We start from the raw sequence: 17,523 nt of genomic DNA, 5'->3' as shown, positions 1-17,523 counted from the left end.
GAACCTGGGCAGTGGAGGCCTCGTGATATGGAGCCGGTTGCCTGGGAGGCCTCCCCCCTGGTTAGGCCTCGAGCACTTGCCTTTCCTTCTTCCTTAGAGCCTGCCTCCTGGGGAAATGGTACTTACAGAGATGGAAGGGTTTCGTGCATCTCTCGCTTCCTCTCTGTTTCCCGAGGCCCTGAGAGGGAGCGGCAGAAGCCGTGGCTGGCCGGGCTGCCCTGAGACGCCTGGGTGAAAGAGGAGGGGCGGCGTGGAGTCGCAGGCAATTTGGAAAGCACTGTGACCCAAGCAGATCTTGCAGCGGTCGTGTCAAATTCGGCTATTCAGACGTGCCAACAGTGCGCACACAGAAACCCGTGACACAGTAAGGCACAGCCCTGCCCTCCCCGCCGGGGCTCAGAAACTCCCGGCTCTACTGAGAAATGAGAGCTGGAAGGGGAGAGATGGGGGGCAGGCCGCATCAGGGCAGGCTGGAGCCGTGTCTTGGAGGAGGCTGACCCACTTCTTTTGGAGGTAAGGGGCCTTGTGGACCAGCCCACTGAAACGCCACTTGAATTAGCCACGGCTCCCTACACAGGGGTCTCCTTTGTCCTCCTCTCTCCCTCGCTCCTCTGGGAGGGAGGCCTGTCAACATGGCACCGGAGCCACTCGCTTTGCGTCTGGGGCATCCTTGGTCCCTTCACCCGGGGGACATTTTAGGGCCATAAATCTCCCTGAGTCCAGCGGCCCCCTTGAACGAGACAGGCGAGGACAGTCTGAGGGAGAAGGTACAGGTGGGCACGCCTTGCACTGAGCCTCCCTTTTGTTCCTGCCTTTTTGATTGTGTGGTGAGTTATTTAGCCAGCAATAGATGTTTATGTGTGTTTTTTTAGAGCTTGTATTTATTAACAGCCTGCAAAGGGGAGACCGCGAGATTTATTCCGAAAGCGCGGTGAGTTGAAAGGGACAATTAGGGGAGCAGAAAGAGATATCGAGCATGGAGCCGTGAGGGATATTTTAATGCACAATCAAAGGGTTCTTGAGATATTTTCCAAGTAGACAGAAGGTATAAGGAAATTGGCCCATGACAAGCTGATAGTGAGGGATTGGTGGCACAGGGTGGAGTGACGGCTGACATGCTGAACTCCTACTTGAGGAAGGTGAGTCCAGAGAGCCAGACTGGGAGGAGATGAGCCAGAATGTCACCACGGCTGGGTCAGCAGGCTCAGCAACATGTGTTGGCCCGGACCCCATCGAAAGCTACACGCACCTCAGTCAATCAAAGGATGTGCACAGAGAAAGGCTGGCATCGTCTGGGTCTGTGTGGAGTAGGGCCCTGAGGAGCTGGGTCCCAGAGGGGAGTTCTGGCCAGGGACTGCTGGGGACAGCCTGGGGAGGTGGTGAGACTGGGAGGGAAGATTTGCTGCCGGCTCCAGGGAGCTCTCCCAGCAAACGTATTCTCTCTGACCCCTGGGCCCTGCCTCTTGTCCTCCAAGAAGCTTTCCTGCCCCCCACGCCCTGGCTCTCTCACACTTGCCAACAGGCCTTCTGGAACTGCATTCGCCATGGTGGCAGAGTGCTGGGTGATTAGTTAGGTGACAAGTAAACATTTGCTAAATGGGATTCTTGGCTCCTGGTAATGAACAGCCCCCAGCAGGAGAATAAAAAGGGGGAGATGCTGCGTGGAGGGTTCTAGGGATTGCTGATGGTCAGCCGAAGTGGGCACAGCTAGAGGTGGCCATGCCTGGAGGCAAGGGAGGGGCCGAGGGCTGAGCCCTGCGTGGATCGGAAAGGAGGGAGCACGGGAGACAAAGCGGCTATGGGGTACTTTCCGGGCTTGGAAGCAGCAGGTGTCTGGGAATGGGACTGTGGCCCAGGCAGATTTCCAGGGAGCGCTCCGGCGTGCTGGCACAAGGGAAGGGTCTGGCTGAGCAGGAGAGGCAAGTTAGGATGATGAAACCCACTGTTGAGGAACATTGGCAAGCACGCCACGAGCGGGGGACACGTGCTCGGAGAGATGCTGGGGGTGTGGGGTAGGGAAGAAGACCGCAGAGGGGGCCGTACCTCCACTGCACAGTCAAGTCCAAGTCCCTGAGTAGGATTCCCCCCAACCTTCCTCTTGCCAGGCTCGCCTCCCACGCCTCTCCCCATAGGATTCCCAGTCTTCAACTCACAGCGCTTTGCTGGTACCCCAAACCAGCACGGTGCTGCTGTAACCCTCCAGCCTTCTGCCTCGGATACTCCCCACACTCTTCTTTGGCCACCTCCTCATCCTGTTAGAGCCCTTGTGTGTCACCTCCTCTGGAAGTCCTCCTGGACCGTCCTCACCCCAGTTGACTTTCTCATGATGGGCGGGGTAGGCACTAACAGAGGCACCGATCTCATGCCTGTTTCCACATCTAGGCCCTGCACTCCTTACAGGAGAGGCACGTTTTCCCACTTTTATGTCCCCAGAGCCTGCGCCAGTGGCGGGCACATATAGGCCTTTGATCAGCAAGTGTTGAAGGGTAAAGAGGCAACTGAGCTCTGGGGTCAAGGGAAGAGCTTCTGTGATGAGCCGCTGAGACCACCAGTGGCCACCCAGCCCCTCCCACAGGCCACCCCCCCCACCCAGAGTGGACTGCTGGGTGGCAGGAGGGGAGAGAGGGAGAAGAGGAGATGGCTCTATCCCAGGGCTCAGGGGAAGAGCCGAGAGCAAAGATGGCAGAGGGGCTGGCCCCGTTAGGAACAAACGAGGAGGACAGGATTCCCAGGGGCGAGGACCCACGTCTCCGGGCCTGACCCACCCAGGAGGGACACGGCGTCTGGTGACCAGGGAGGTCTAGCCCCTGACTTGTCAACTTGCTCTGGTGCTTTGGGCAATGGTGTCATCGTTCCTGCGTAGCATGTGGACTGCCAAGTGACAAGTGATATCATCCACAACAGAGCCGCTTTCATTCCCTCTACCTCTTAGAGGAGAAAGCTGCTAAAAATACACCTGGCGTCCTGGGCCCCTCTGCCTCGCCTCTAAAAACAGTCGGCAGCCAGAGACTGTGCTGCACTTGACAGAAGCGGATCATTTATAAAACATTAGCATTTCTTGTACTGACATTTCACTTTCATATTACAGGACTTACTAAGTCTTCTAAAAAAAATTTAATAAAGTGCTTGGACTCTTGATTTTCCCACGGAGGGCTTTGCTGTCTAACGTTGGACATGAAATCAACAACAGGACGGGGCGCCTGGGTGGCTCAGTCGTTAAGCATCTGCCTTCGGCTCGGGTCATGATCCCAGGGTCCTGGGATCGAGTCCCGCATCGGGTTCTTTGCTCGGCAGGAAGCCTGCTTCTCCCTCTCCCACTCCCCTTGCTTGTGTTCCCTCTCTCGCTGTGTCTCTCTCTCAAATAAAGAAATAAAATCTTAAAAAAAAAAAAAAGACATCAACAACAGGACAGCATCCTCGAGTTCTAAGGGACAGCTGGGCCCTGGCGCCGGCCGGGGAGAGCGCGCACTGTGCTCTGCGGTCCCTGCACTGCCCGCACTCCCGTTAGTGCGGGTTTCAAGCCTTGTACTGAGGCGGATTTGTTCAGTTGCGCCTGGAAACCCAGCCCTCCCCTCTCTATCTGGAGAACTGCCTCGTTTCTCTGAAGCAGGAGAAGCAGGTGCAGCCTCCAGACCCTCTCTGCTGCCGTCTGGGTGGGTCCCTGGCCTCCTGGAAACCCCTCTGGGCCCCAGGAACCAGCAGCTCCCTTCCAGCCACTCCTGAGCCCCCTAAGAATCCACAGCTCAGCTGCTGTGCGTGAGGCTCTTGGGAACAGACCAGGAAGGATCCAGGACCAGCCTGCTCCTGGGAGAGCCGCAGAGATTGGGTCGACCCAGCACAGCCAGGCTGTGGGAAGTGAGTCATGTTCTGTGAGGCTGAGGGAAGAATCCTAGCACAGAGAACAAGTGTGTGTGTGTGTGTGTTCGCACGCGTGTGCACACATGCATCCCAGTGAGTCAGTGTGCCCCTGCCCCATATGGCTCCTCCCACCAACAAACATGCTGTGCCCGGCCAGGCTCGCCCACCCCACAAAAGCCTGCGATCCGCCACCACTTCAGGAATGCAGGGTTAGGAAATGAGAAACAGGGTTCTTGTCCAAGAGAAATTTTTTTATTATTATTTTCCTCTCTTGATCGGATTCGGTGTTTCTTGCTCCTCACACACATCCTCTCTGGTGGGGAATTCAGGTTTGTGCAAAGCTCAGAGGAGATTGCGCCTGCCGGGGCCCTGGCCGGCAGCATGGCCAACCTTGACTGGAGCCACTGTCCCCTCGCTGGGCTTGCCTGTTCCATGCCCGGCACGTCCCCACTCCTGACCCCTGAGTCTGGCCCCCTCCCCCACCTCTGCCCGTCCCTGGGCGTGTTCAGAAGGGCCAGGAGGGCTGCGGCCTCCGTAATGCAGAAGTGCCTGAGATGGTTCTTGAAATGCCCTCTTTGTTCCCCTTCTGCTAAGGCCACCTGATGCTTTCCCTCCTGCCGCCTACACAGGACCCTTGCTGGGACGGCCATCAAAGAGCCTCAAGGAAAAACTCAGCAGCTGAGCCATGCTGGAGGCCTGGGCTCATGCCCGGAGTCTCCCTGGCCTGTCCAGACCGTTGCTGGCAAAAACGCTAGGCTGATGACACTGCCCAGCCTGTTGGGCTGACACTGTGGATGCTGCCTGCCCGTCGGCAAAAAAGACCCAGAGCCCCTTCTGTCCCCTTCTCCGTGAAGCCCGTCCCCAGGGCCTGGCTCCTTGATGTCCAATGAGCTGCTTCTCGCTTCTGGCCCTGACAACACCTAGTACAGTGGGGGTGATGGGGTGCTCTGGGGCGGCAGGTGGACTTGCGTTGCATATAAAAACAAGGTGATGCTCTAAACATCGAAGAAGATTGGTCCCCTGAAGTGATTCTTGCTGCCTCCCCTTCTTCTCTCTGGCCCTTCCCACTGACCCTTTGCCCTAGGCCCTGGCAAGCACAGGTTACAACGAGGACTGTTGTTGCCAGGTTGGGATTCTAGACAAAAACCCTGTAACTCTTTTCTTGCTAGAAATCACCAATACAATCCTTAGTTCATAGTTCTCCGTATAGTTTATAAACATGAGAAGACATACAGTTTGGGGAGGGGGGCGGGGGGCGGGGCCCTGGGCAGTTGTGTGTATCTATATGTGGAGAGTGTGTATATATATAAGTGGACGTAGCTATAAAACTGCACCTCCTGTGAGAATCTCACTGCACTTGATGCAGTTCTGAATTTCAGCCTCTGATGATCTTTCCTTTGGTAATTGGTTCTTGGAGCCCAGCGGCTGGGCCTGGGTCTGCCAGGGCTGCCTGAGACATCAGGAACGAGAGGCGTTACCCCTGAGGGAGGGGTTGAGGGTCGGAGTGAGGGCAGGTAGACTCCGTGGCCTCAGGCAAGAGCCAAAATACCACCCGCTTCCATGCTCCCAGACAGCTGGGACACCCAGCCTCTTGGGTGAGCCTCGGCTCTTCTCCTCTGAGTCCTGCTTCCTCCAGGGATGGCGGGGGCCCTTCAGATCTCTCCAATGACTGGGATTCCACAGAGCCCAGCTCCTGTGGGGCACTGTCCCATTGTTGCTAATGAAGGATTCATTTTGCGGGCTTTAACCACCTTGCTGGATGGATGCTGTCCGTGGGCGCTCGGCAGGGCCTGGCTGGACAGCTGGGTGTGATGCGCTCACTAATCCCTTCCCACTTTAGGGCTGTACACTTTGGGTTTATAATCCACCGGGCAGGGCCCAGACAGCAGCCGAAGACCTTACCAGCTTGCCTGAAACCCAGCAGATCCTCCCCTTGTTAAAAAAAAGAAAAGAGATTCTGTTCCTTGGTGGACACGTGGCAGTGCTGGGTGCTGGTGCCCCAGGTCCTCAGCGGAGAGTGACCACCAGCCCCAGTATCCAGGCCAGGAGGGAGGCTCCCAGGGAACTGCCCGAGGAGGCCTGCTGCACCCCGCTGGGGGCACGGATGGGGGTCCTGCGGGCACACTTGCCCTTCCTCTTGGGCCGCCCAGTGGGCAAGGTGTCAAAGCTGAACTTGTGCTGGTAGTCAGGGGCGTAATCCTGCAGCTCGTGGGCCTGCTTCCCGGTGCCCGCCTTGGACACCTGGTTGCGATTCCTGTGGCTGGTGCAGTTCTTGCCCGGCTTCCGGTGACCTGGGCGGGAGCCGGGCAGGTGGCCATGCGGGTGGCCCCTGTCCCTGGCAGAGCCACGGGGCGGGTAGTGCTCCTTGCGGGCGGCCCTGTCGGTGGTGGTGAGCGTGTGCGACTTGATCTGGTGCGGGGAGGCTGGCCCCGTGCAGTTCCGGAAGTCCTCGGCCCTCAGCAGCTTCAGGTCCTGGCCTTGCCGCGCCTCGGGGGACGCGCAGGGGACGGCAGAGCTGGAGCCCCGGAATCTCCGCAGCCATTCCCACAGGGAGTGCGCCCGGCAGCCGCAGTCCCAAGCATTCCCGTTGAGGCGGAGGAACTCCAGGGCTCCCAGGGGTGCCAGGCAGTCGCCCTGCAGCTCGGAGAGACTGTTGTTGAAGAGAAAGAGGGTGGTCAGCCTGCGGAGGTCGTGGAAAGCCTTGTGGTGGACCCACTGCAGCTGGTTCTCGTGCAGCAGTAGCCGGTCCAAGTTCACCAGCCCCCGGAACGTGTCCTGGCCCAGGCTCCACAGCTTGTTGCCATGCAGGAACAGGTGGCTGAGGTTGACCAGGTCCACAAAGATGTCGTCCTGCAGGTACTCGATGTGATTGTCCTGCAGGTAGAGGTACTGCAGGCTGTGCAGTCCACCGAAGATGCCTGCGGGCAGGGCGCTGAGCCCACACTTATAGAGGTAGAGGGCGTGCAGCTTCACGAGGCCCTGGAAGGTCTCCGGCGCCAGCGTCCGCAGCTGCCGGTTGTCGCCAAGGTCCAGCTCCTCCAGGTGCACGAAGCCCTCGAAGGTGCCGGGGTCGATGAAGGTGATGTTGTTGGAGTAGATCCACAGGGTGACCATAGCGGGGCTGAAGTGGCCCTGCTGGAGGAGGGTGATGCGGTTGTTCTGCAGGAAGATGCGCTCGCTGTCCTCCGGGATGCCCTCGGGGATGGCGGCGAAGTTGTGCGCCTGGCAGCTGACCGTCATGGGTGCGGGGTAGCACACGCAGTCCCGCGGGCAGCCGCCGCCCAGGGGCAGCTCCCCGGCCAGCAGCAGCAGCAACAGTTCCACACAGCACCCTGGCGGGGGGGCGGGGGGGAGAGAGAGCACAGCCAGGTCAGGCTCGGCCAGGGGAGGCGGGGACGGACGGGCTGCGGGGCTGGGGGACGCGCCTCCCCCCTCGGCCGGGCTCTGTCCCGGGCTGTGCCCAACTCGGCGGTCTGGGATGGCAGCCCCCTGGGGGTGGCTCCTGCTGGGAGGAAGGCGGGGGTCGGGCCCAAGCGGGGCCCTCACCGGGCCTGAGACAACGCTCTGGCGCTCCGTCCCTTAGGAGGGGTCTCTCCGCATCCCCGCGGCGAGGAGAGCTCGGGGACGCGCGCCGGACCCTCAGTCCCGCCCCTAAGCCCTAGCCCCGCCCCCAGGTTCGGCCCGCCCTGCTGGGGTGGGCGTCGCAACCCATGGACGCGGCGCCCAGCCTCTGGTTCCCGTCCCGGCTCTGTCACTCCCTTAACAGCACATGAGCGGGTAGTGCTTCAGACTCCTGGTCTAACAAAGTAAATATATGGAGGCCTGAGGAGTCTTTTTATGTATTCTTTTTTTTTTTTTTTTTTTAAGATTTTACTTATTTGACAGAGAGAGACACAGCGAGAGCAGGAGCACAAGCGGGGGAATGGGAGAGGGAGAAGCAGGCCTCCCGCTGAGCAGGGAGCCCGATGTGGGACTCGACCCCAGGACCCTGGGATCATGACCTGAGCCGAAGGCAGACGCTTAACGACTGAGTCACCCAGGCGCCCCTTTTTATGTATTTTAATAACAAAGCATGCATGCAAGGCACCAAAGTTCAGCTCAAAAGATGTCTCATTTATGGTGCCTTCTGTGTCCTCAAATATGTGACAGCTCTCTGTGCCTCAGTTTCTTCATTTCTAAATAGTAGTAGTTGTTCCTTGCGGAGCTGCGAGGATGTGCTAAGGGGACATATGTGTGAAGGACTGGGGGAGACACCAGGGCTGCCTGGCTTGGGCCCCCCCACATCCGGTCCATCTTCCGGCCCCTCCCCTCCCCACGCCTCACTCCCAGGCTGTGTGCTCCCAGGCTGTGGTTGCAAATCAGGCCTTTTGCCTCTCGACTGTCCGGAGCATTTCCTCTGTAGCTTCCCTCTAATTGGGCATTAATTAGGCATTCGTTAATAGATCCTTAAAATAATTTATTTTCGGATGTGTCCAGCCTGTGGTCGGATAATAGCCCCGTGCTCATTATCGGAGCGTCCTCATTATAGACGATCATCATTACCTGCCTTTTTCCAGGGTCGCAGCTGCCCCAGGCTGCCCGGCAGGCGCGCCGGTGAGCGAGGACAGGCTCCAGGCCGGTAGACCCCCACCCTGCATGGCCAGGCAGCCATCTCGTCCCTGCCCGGGCTTGGCCTCTTGCCCGCCCCTTCCAGCTTGGCCAGCTGGGCCTCTCGGGGGAGGCAGGGGCCTGGGGCAGCTCAGCTGATTCCTGCTGTTGGCTCTGCCCAAAGCAGGTGGAGAGAACCAAGACTCCCGGCCACTCTCGGACTGGCCCGCTCCCGGCCTCACCCGGGCCACTAGGCCAGGCTCCCAGGCCTGCTGCTGGCCTAGCCTCCTGGCCTGTCTCGGGCAGGCCTAGCCACCACTGTCACCCCCTCATTCCTGGCAGAAACGGCATCGTAAATAAGTGACAGCTCCCAGCTGTTGGGAGTTACGGGCTCGCAGAGAGCGGCAGCTGCTTCCCGTCCCCCTGTAATCACCCGGCTTCCACCGAACGTTTCCAACATAAAAATCATCGCATATAACTTCGTTTTTGCATAATTGGGTTCGGTTGCGATTTCAGAGCAATTATGACCTCGGTGGCGGCGGCGGCTGTGCAGCTGTGAGGACCCTTTCCGGGCCGGGCCACGCTCTAGGTGGTTCCTGCAGTGTCTTCAGTCATCGCGACCACTGGACAGCCTGCAGGCTAAGCCTCAGTTTCCCTCCCTGTAACACGGGTAGGACACGATCGCTTTGCCAGCATGCCCCACGTGGAGGCTCAGGTCTGACCTCCAGGCCCCCATTGCCCACCTCAGTCTGGCAGGGGCTCCCAGCTGTGCAGGGGGGAAGCAAGAGTGTTAGGGGCCGGGAGCCTGGACCCCAAGCCCCAGCTGACTCTCCGGGAGCCTGCCAGGTGCCTTGAGCCTCCGAAAGCCAGGGGTGGGAGGAGGACCCAACCCACATTGGCTGCAGCTTCCACAGAGACTGACACCCCTTTCCCCTCTCTCGCTGGCACTCCTCACCCCTGCCCAGGCTGCTGTCTCCCAGGAACCTTGCCCCAGAGAAGCGGCCCCCACCTTGCCATTGGGGGGGGCCCAGGGGACCCCTCCCAGCTCAAGGGCGTTCACAGTACTCACTGTGCTGAAGGGGACCAGGCCACGGTCACAAACTGGTGCTTGTGGGACACACAGTGCCCCACCCGACCCCGGGGGGGGGGGCGATGCCGCAAAGAAAAAGGCTTTTCCTGCCCTTATGTCTGGCAGCAGAGAGACACCGACCATGGGGGCAGGGGTAAGCTGTGGCAGGCTCAGCACTAATACCACTCGACATTTGTGCAGCTTATGAAGTTTACAAAGTGCTTCTGCTTGCTCTCCTCTGATCCTCAGCATTACTGTGTGGTGGGGGTGTTCTCCTGCCCCCCTAACCTGGATGGGGGCAGACAACCCTTCCTCCTGCTGTTGTGGCCTATGTCTCCATGAGGCCCTGGGGCTGGGCTTCTCGGAAGTGTTCCCAGGGAAGCTGGGGGCCCCAAGGAGAGCCATAACCTCCCTTAGACAGGTGCGCCAGGGAATGTCGGAGCACAGGGAAACCAGGCAGAGACCCCAGCTTGGATGAAAAAAACAAATGCCCAAAAATCTAGGCATGGGCTGAGCAGCCAGCTTGTGAACACACTTTGGCGGGTGTGTGGGGTAAAGGCAGGACCCAGGAAGGAACCCCCCATGTCCTTCCTACGAGAGGGGCCCCGAAGGAGGCAGGGACCCCAGCCAACCGCTAGGAGCTGCTCTCCATCCTTCAGTGCTGCCCAGATGCCAGGGATCCAGGCCAGGGAAGCTGCCCTTGCACTACCTCTGCCTCCTTCCACTGGGCACTGGAGTGGGTCTCCGCTGAATCTGCTTCTCCACCCTAGAAGCTGGTCCCATCTCCAAGGCCCTGGACCAGCCCTCCCAGCCAAACTCCTCCGCCCTTGGCACCCGTGCTCAAGCCAATGGGTGTGCTGGTCCTGGATCGTCACCTTGCCGGGTTTCTTCCCAGGAAGGCTGGCGCTTGGTCGCTGCAGCTCTTCCTCCTGTGCCCCCTCCGTGTGCCAGTGGGGGCCCCAACCCCACTGATGGCCTGATGAACGTACCAACAATGAGGCGGATGCCTTTGCCACGCACCTTAAGATCTCAAATTAGCAGCCGGGCTCCGTGGAGGAGACTTGCACCCCCTCCCATCCGCCTCCTCAGCCCTCTCCTGCGTGGGGCGGGGGTTGATCTGCCTGAGGGGGCTGAAGAAAGTAAGGCTGGGCCTCATCCCCCTTTCCTCAGGCTCTCCTCCTCCTCTCCTCCAGGGGCATGCACCTGACTGCTCGGCTACTCCCAAGCCTCCTGCCCTCCCACACATCTGAGCTCACCTGAGGCTCCGCAGCCTCATTCCTTCCTTCCTCCATTCAATACTTGCCCTGAGTCTTGGAGTGTCCAATGTGCTAGGGCAGGGAGGAGTCCGGTGATGAACTTCGCAAGCCCTCATGGGTTCATTAGCAGATAGGGGGCACCCAATCCTAGGCAGTCTGGCCAGGTGCCGGGGCCCAGAGTAGGCACCTAAGGGTGTGTGTGTAAGGGGAAGCTCAGGGAAGGTCCCTGCCGCCCCATGCCGCCTCCTCCAGGAAGCCTTCTGCTCCCCTGCTAGCATAGAGAATACACAGTAGAGACTGTGTTGTTTCCATGTCCTCCTTCCCGCAAATCCCAAAACCCTGCACCTGCTGGGCAGGAACCTGTGGGGGAGGGGGCGAGTAGACCTCACCCAGTCTACTCAGCAACCCCAGATGTGCTTATGAATGGGTCTGTGGGGCTGGACCTGGCGGGATGGGTGGGAAGGGCATAACAGGCAGAAGGCACAGGATATGCAAAGGCACTGAGGTGGGGAAACAGGCCGTGTGCCCCCGTCTCACCCCAGACCTTCTCTTCTCTCAGCCTCTAAGTAGCCAGAGCTCCCAAAGAAGCTGTAACACCAGCTCTGCGAGGCTGGGGACACCCAGGCCTGGGGAGGCCAGAGAGGTCCCCAGGGGAACCAGCACTGGCAGGACCTCTGCTCCAGTCCCAGGCCAGATGGCCGGAGTGGCAGGGGTCCTGCAGCTTGCCCACCCTGGGAGCAGGACGGAGCTAACCAAGGAAGAGGACCCAGTCCTAATCACGGACCAGGTTCTTTAACGGAACCCTCACACCACCACACCATCCAAGACGAAATGAGGCACAGTGGGGGGGGGGAGGAGGGGAGAGAGGCTGGCTGAGGCCACACAGCTGGTGAAGAGGGTGGTGGAACAGGCCTCACCCCTGACTTCAAATCCAGGAGCTCCAAGTTGCCAGGGGCAGGCAGGCCAGCCTCATCAGCTCATCATCGGACGGACGGCCGCTCAGCCCTCCCTGGCACGACGGTCTCAGCCCTCCCCCTGACCACCTCTCCCTACACCTGTGCAGGGACAGTCCCATGGCTTGGAATCCCCTGAAGGCCCCCAGGCAAGTCCGTGGGGCTCTCTGAGCCTCAGAGTCTTGTCAGTCATGTGGCCAATCCTTCTGGCTCTGCAGCCCCCCCTCCCTCCGCACAGGCCCAGTCCCCCCACCCCCCGCCCCAGCCTTGCCAGATGCTTTTCTCTGAGCCAATCGATGCTAACCAAATGGCTCGCCGGTCAGAGAACAGCCTCGGGCCGGGCTGGCTGAGCTCACAGAGCTCCTGGCGCCCCAGGCCACTTGGCAGGGTCCCTCCAGGCCACACCCAAGCACACACCACTTTCTGAAGTGTCCCCCCACCCCAGCCAGGCCCAGCCCTGGAGACAAGGAAGCCAGCCCAGAGAGGCTGGGCTTCCCTCCTCGGCCCCCGCTGCAGATGCCTGTGATCCACTCGCCCCTCTAGATCTCCATCCTTCAAATGCAGTCTGTCCGAAGGTGAGCTGCAGCTCCTCCACCTCCCCGCCCCCCCCCCCGCCGCCTCCTTCGCGAGCATCTTCGCATCTTCTCCGCTTCAGGTGAAGGCAGCGTCTTCATTCTGGCGGCTCAGGCAAGAACCTCAGAGTCATGCCAACTCCTCTCTCTCACCTCATACCCGGTCTGCCAGGAGTCCTGTGCGCTCACCTTCACAATGTACCCAGAATCCACCCATGTCTCCCAGCCACCAGCCCAGCCAGGGCCCCCATCATCTCTCACCTGGCCCTATTGCCACAGTCTCCCGAGGGGTCCCCGGGCTCCCACCCTTGCCCCTACATGTTGGCTAACACAGCAGCACAAGTCTGAGTCAGAGCACATGACCCCTCTGCTCAAACGCTCCTCGGCCCCATCGTGCTCAGTAAGACCCTCCAGTCTTTTTTTTTTTTTAAAGATTTTATTTCTTTATTTGACAGAGACACAGCGAGAGAGTGAGCACAAGCGGGGGGAGTGGGAGAGGGAGAAGCAGGCTTCCCGCTGAGCAGGGAGCCCGATGCGGGGCTCGATCCCAGGACCCTGGGATCATGACCTGAGCTGAAGGCAGACGCTTAACGACTGAGCCACCCAGGGGCCCCAAGACCCTCCAGTCTTTACTGGGGCCCTGGCCACAGCCTCTCCTCCCTACCCCAGCCTCTTCTTGCTCTTTTTCACATGCTGGGCGTGTCCTGCCACCAGCCTTTGGCTGCTCCCTCCTCCTGGAGCACTGCCCAGGATACCTGCAAGGCCCTTGCCCTCACCCCAGAGTTCGGGTCTCTCCCAGGGTCACCTTCTCAGCCAGGCCTTCCCGAGCAGCCTATTTAAAATAGGGAAGAGCCCATCCCTGTTTTACTTTTCCGCTTAATGGTCATCCTCTTCTAATAAATTATTTCATTTATTTATTTATCTTGTTCCTTTTCCGTCCCCTCCCACTGAGTGTCAACTCCATGAGGACAGTGCTTTTGTCTGGTGCATTCCCCGCTGAGCCCCTGGGGCCTAGAACGGTGCCTGGAACATAGTAGGTGCTCAATAAACATAGCAGTTCTTGTTAGTACCAAGGCCTCCGGTAAGAGCACCCTCGGCCATGGCTCTCTCTCGCGGGCCCCTGGGCCATCATAGGGGGACAGATGGTGGGGAGAGCTCTGCAAGGGAAGTTACACACCAGGCCTGTCCAAGGGGCAGGCGACCAACACAGCTTTGCCTGGGACTCAGGGCTTTCCCAGGACTTGGGACTTTCGGGGCTAAAACTGGTAAGTCCCAAACAAACCAGGACAAGTCAGTCACCCTATCTGAGGCCAAGACTGTGCCATCCTTCCAAAAACCAAACTCTCTGGGCCCAGGAAGGGGATGGGACACATAGGCAGGCACGAAGCATGAGTGTTCTCTAGACACCCACGCCTTAGGTCTACTGCCTGCAGCCCGGGAGGCAGGCCCGGCCTACACGGAGCCTGTGTGCGCACGTGTGTACGTGTGTGCGCACGGATCTGAGGACATCTCTGTGCACGCGTGTGCTACTGTGTGTTTAGCCGTGTGTGTATACATGGCCACGTATGCATGTGTATGCAGTATCGGAGTACATGCACATGCGTGTGCAAGCTCGTGTTTGTCTCTGGAGGCCACCAAGGGGGCTGGCAGCCTGGGCCCTTTCCTCCTGCAGCATCCCTGAACTCCAGCCCAGAGAGGGGGCCTGGGTCTGTGACATCCGCGTCTTATCTTGGCACTCACTCTGGCTTTGCCTTTAGCTCCCGCTCTCCTCCCGACACGCTCAATTACGTACCTACTCCAGGGTCACTCTCAGCTGGGAAGCAAGTGGCCCCTTACTGGAACAGTCCTTGGCTTTTATGTGCCGTGGCGAGCCCCCTGCACAGGCCTGGCCGGGATGCCGTGCTAACTGGGCTGCCGAGCTCTCAGGGGGCCTCACTGGAGCAACCTCAGGCTCCCCAGCTTTGCCTAGCCGCATCTGCCACCTCCTCGCTGCAGGGTGCCCTCTGGGGGGTGGGAGGCCGGAGGCTGGCGCGAGCAGCTCTATACCCCGGTACTGCCTGGCTTTGGGACCAGCCCCACTGGGAGCACATTTCAGCTGGGCAACCTGGGCAGGTCACTAAACCTCCAAGGCCTCAGTTTTTTAGTCCAGGAACTGGGAGGCCGAGCACCTGCCTTCCTGGGTGTTGGAAGCCCTCGGTGAGGCTGTGCCCTTGAACTGTAGCCCAGGGCGCGCTGAAGAAGAGCCTTCGCCAAGGGTGGTGATTGTGTTACTGGTACTGTTATCAAAGGAGCTGCTGCTCACCCCCTCAGTGCTCTCCGCAACCCCGGTGCACCCTGGCTTTCACCCCATCCTACCCTGGTGCTCCCAGACCCCAGAGGCCTGGCAGAGGGACCTGACAGATCAGACACTGAGTCAGGGCTCAGACCCAGGTTCAAGTTCCTTCCCTGCCAGGCCTTGGCTGCCCCCAGGGCACCGCAGGTGGGGATGGGGTCTTGACCTCTCTACTTTGCCCTTCCTCCCAGTCCATCCGTCTCCATCTGGAGTTGCCAGCTCTCTGCAGAATGCCCCAGGTATTTGGGCTCTACCTTCACCTCGGGAGGCCCCTGTGGGGCTCATAAAACGTGTTCCATGTTACTCAAATTTGCTCCTCGGTTTGGGGGCCCCAGAATCTGGGCTGTGGCAGCGCAAGGCTTAGGTCTGTGGGCTTCTGAGAGCCAGTCCTTCCCAGGAGGTTTTGGGAAGGCTCTGCATCCTGCCTCCTCCCTCCAAACCCTGGAGCCTACTGTCCTTCCCCCAGAACCACAGCAAACTGTGGACCCACCTGCACCCAGACAGGCTCACTGAAACTGGAGTGGTATCTTAGGTGTGTTTGGTGGGGCAGGTGAACCTCTGTGGCCATGGGACAGTCCCCAGGGGCACGTGTCTACTGCCTGCCTGGGGGTCGCTGAGGGGTTGTGAGGGAGAGAGGGTAGGGGTGGGGATCTACCAAATCCTGAAGGCCCTGGCATTGGCTGCCAGAAAACAGGAGATAGGACCCAGCCTGTGAGAAGCAGGTGCAGAACTCTCTTCCAGGAGCCCTTGTTCCTAGTTTCGGGAACAGCACCCTTTCCATGTTGTCTGCACAAGGCGTTCAGAACTCACACCTGGGGTATCTGTCACCTGGTCACCCCATTCTGAACCTGTCCCCTGACTCCTTCATTCATGCAAGTTCGCTCTGTGCTTGGTTCTGCAACAGTAGGATCCAGCTCCTTCTCTCACGGGGCCTACGCGTTCCAGCAGGGAGATGATTAAGCCAAAGGACCAGACAAGACCAAACTGACAAACGGCGGTAGACACTGGGGACACAACAAGGGGGTTAAGACTGAGACAAACGGGGGCGCCTGGGTTGTTTAGTCCGTGGAGCCTCTGCCTTCAGCTCAGGTTATGATCCCAGGGTCCTGACATCAGGCCCCACATCGGGCGCCCTGCTCACGGGAAGCCTGCTTCCTCTCCTCCCCACTCGAGCTCTCTCTCTCTATCTCTGTCTCTCAAATAAATAAATAAAATTAAAAAAAAAAAAAAAAGACTGAGAGGGCACCTGGGTGGCTCAGTGGGTTAAGCGACTGCCTTTGGCTCAAGTCATGATCCTGGGGTCCTGGGATCGAGCCCCACATCGGGCTCCTTGCTCAGCGGGGAGGCTGTTTCTCCCTCTCCCTCTGCCTGCCACTCCCCCTGCTTGTACTCTTTCTCCCTGTCAAATAAATAAACAAAATCTTAAAAAAAAAAAAAAGACTGAGACAAATGGGGGGACTGACATCAGTTTGTGTGCTCATGAAGGGCCTCCCTGAGCAGTGACACCTGAGTTGAAACCTAAAGGAAAGGAAGGAGCCAAAGAACAGAGGGAACAGCAGGTGCAAAGGCCCTGGGACAGGACCAAACTTAGTATAGATGAGGGAAGAAGGGCAGGGCAGGAGATGCAGTCAGAAAGGCAGGAGGCAGGCTTTGTAGTGACTTGAAAGCCTCAGTGGAATAGTTTGGACCTAATTCTGGGTATGGTGAGCAGCCACAGAAGAGCCTGAAGTGGGAGCAGTATGATGGGATTTGAGGGACTGCTACTGGAGCACAGATGGCGGAGCAAAAGGAGGCGCAGGGCCATGGAGTCAGAGAGCAGTGGACAGGACGAGAAATGCTTAGGATGTAGAATTGGCAGGACATAGAATGGACCAGTGTAAGGGATAGGGGTGGGAGGGACATGGGGTGGCTCCAGAGGATGAGGGTACAGTGAGACTGGAGGAGCCTGGGAAAGCAGGCTCAGGGGCCAACAAGAACTCAATTTAGGACAAACGAAGTCTGTGCAGACTTACAGGGCTGTTTAACTGGTGGCAGGTGGATGTACCAAACTGGAGGTGAGAGGCACACCTGGGAGTCACGGGTGCAGAGATGGTATTTAAATCCGTGGGAAAGGATGAGGTCACCTGTCAAGAGAGGGGAACCAGGATCGAGGCCTCCAGCAACACAATTCTGGAATGTAAAGGAGGAGGAACGGCCAGCGATGTCAAAGGAAAGCCATGGTGCCTGGTGTGACGGAAGCCAAGAGTGTTTCAAGAAGGAAGGTGGACTTGGCCATGATGAGGGCTGGGAGAGTTCCGTGAGGATGAAGTGCAGTTTTTTGGCAACATGGAGGTAACTGGTGACACCAGAAAGTTCATTTCTGGGAGAAAGAGGGGGGCAGAATGCATTCTAGAGGGGGAGGAAGAGTGAATGGGGAGACAGCACTGGGTCAGCCAGGACAGGTTAGGGCATGCGAATGTAACCAGCGGCCCCAGGGTCTTGGTGGCTCACGGCAGAGGCTGGTTTCTTGCTCAGGGATCTGGGTGGAGAACACATCCTCCACCCAGAACCCTGGCTGTCTCACGACAGAGGGGACAGAGGCCGTGGTCACCACAGGATTTTGTTTCAAGCAGCACTCCTGCCTGTGTATCATGGGTCAGAGTCAGTCACGTGGCCCAGCCCGTCCTCACCCGGCCAGGGAAGAATCCTGGGGTGCTGGCGTCGGGGAGCAGTGTCTATGAGCACCCAGAGGTCACTCACTCAGAAACTTTGCTGTGAAGGGGGCAGACACAGGGCAGCGCCCGGAGAGGCGTGGAGTCCTGGGAGGTTGTCTGCTTTTTAAAGCTGGAAGAAACTAGAGCTTGTTTGCACGCTTGTGGGTGTGATTTGGGAGGAGGGAGAGGGAAAGAAGCCCAAG

At 58.9% G+C, this 17,523-nt stretch overlaps 1 protein-coding gene across 1 annotated transcript in view; it reads right to left on the bottom strand.

The window, feature by feature from the left end:
• Window positions 1-5,486: 5,486 nt before the first annotated feature.
• Window positions 5,487-17,523, bottom strand: part of RTN4RL1 (reticulon 4 receptor like 1) — a 68,091-nt gene continuing 56,054 nt past the window's right edge. Inside the window, exon 2 of the mRNA XM_021704290.1 lies at window positions 5,487-7,190. Within this exon, the coding sequence (XP_021559965.1) occupies window positions 5,866-7,190 (1,325 nt within the window). The 3' untranslated portion in view covers window positions 5,487-5,865. The remainder of the gene's footprint in view (window positions 7,191-17,523) is intronic.

The sequence above is a fragment of the Neomonachus schauinslandi genome, chromosome 15, assembly GCF_002201575.2.
Source record: "Neomonachus schauinslandi chromosome 15, ASM220157v2, whole genome shotgun sequence".
NCBI classification, from domain to species: Eukaryota; Metazoa; Chordata; class Mammalia; order Carnivora; family Phocidae; genus Neomonachus; species Neomonachus schauinslandi.
This window is presented reverse-complemented; position numbering and strand designations above follow the sequence as displayed.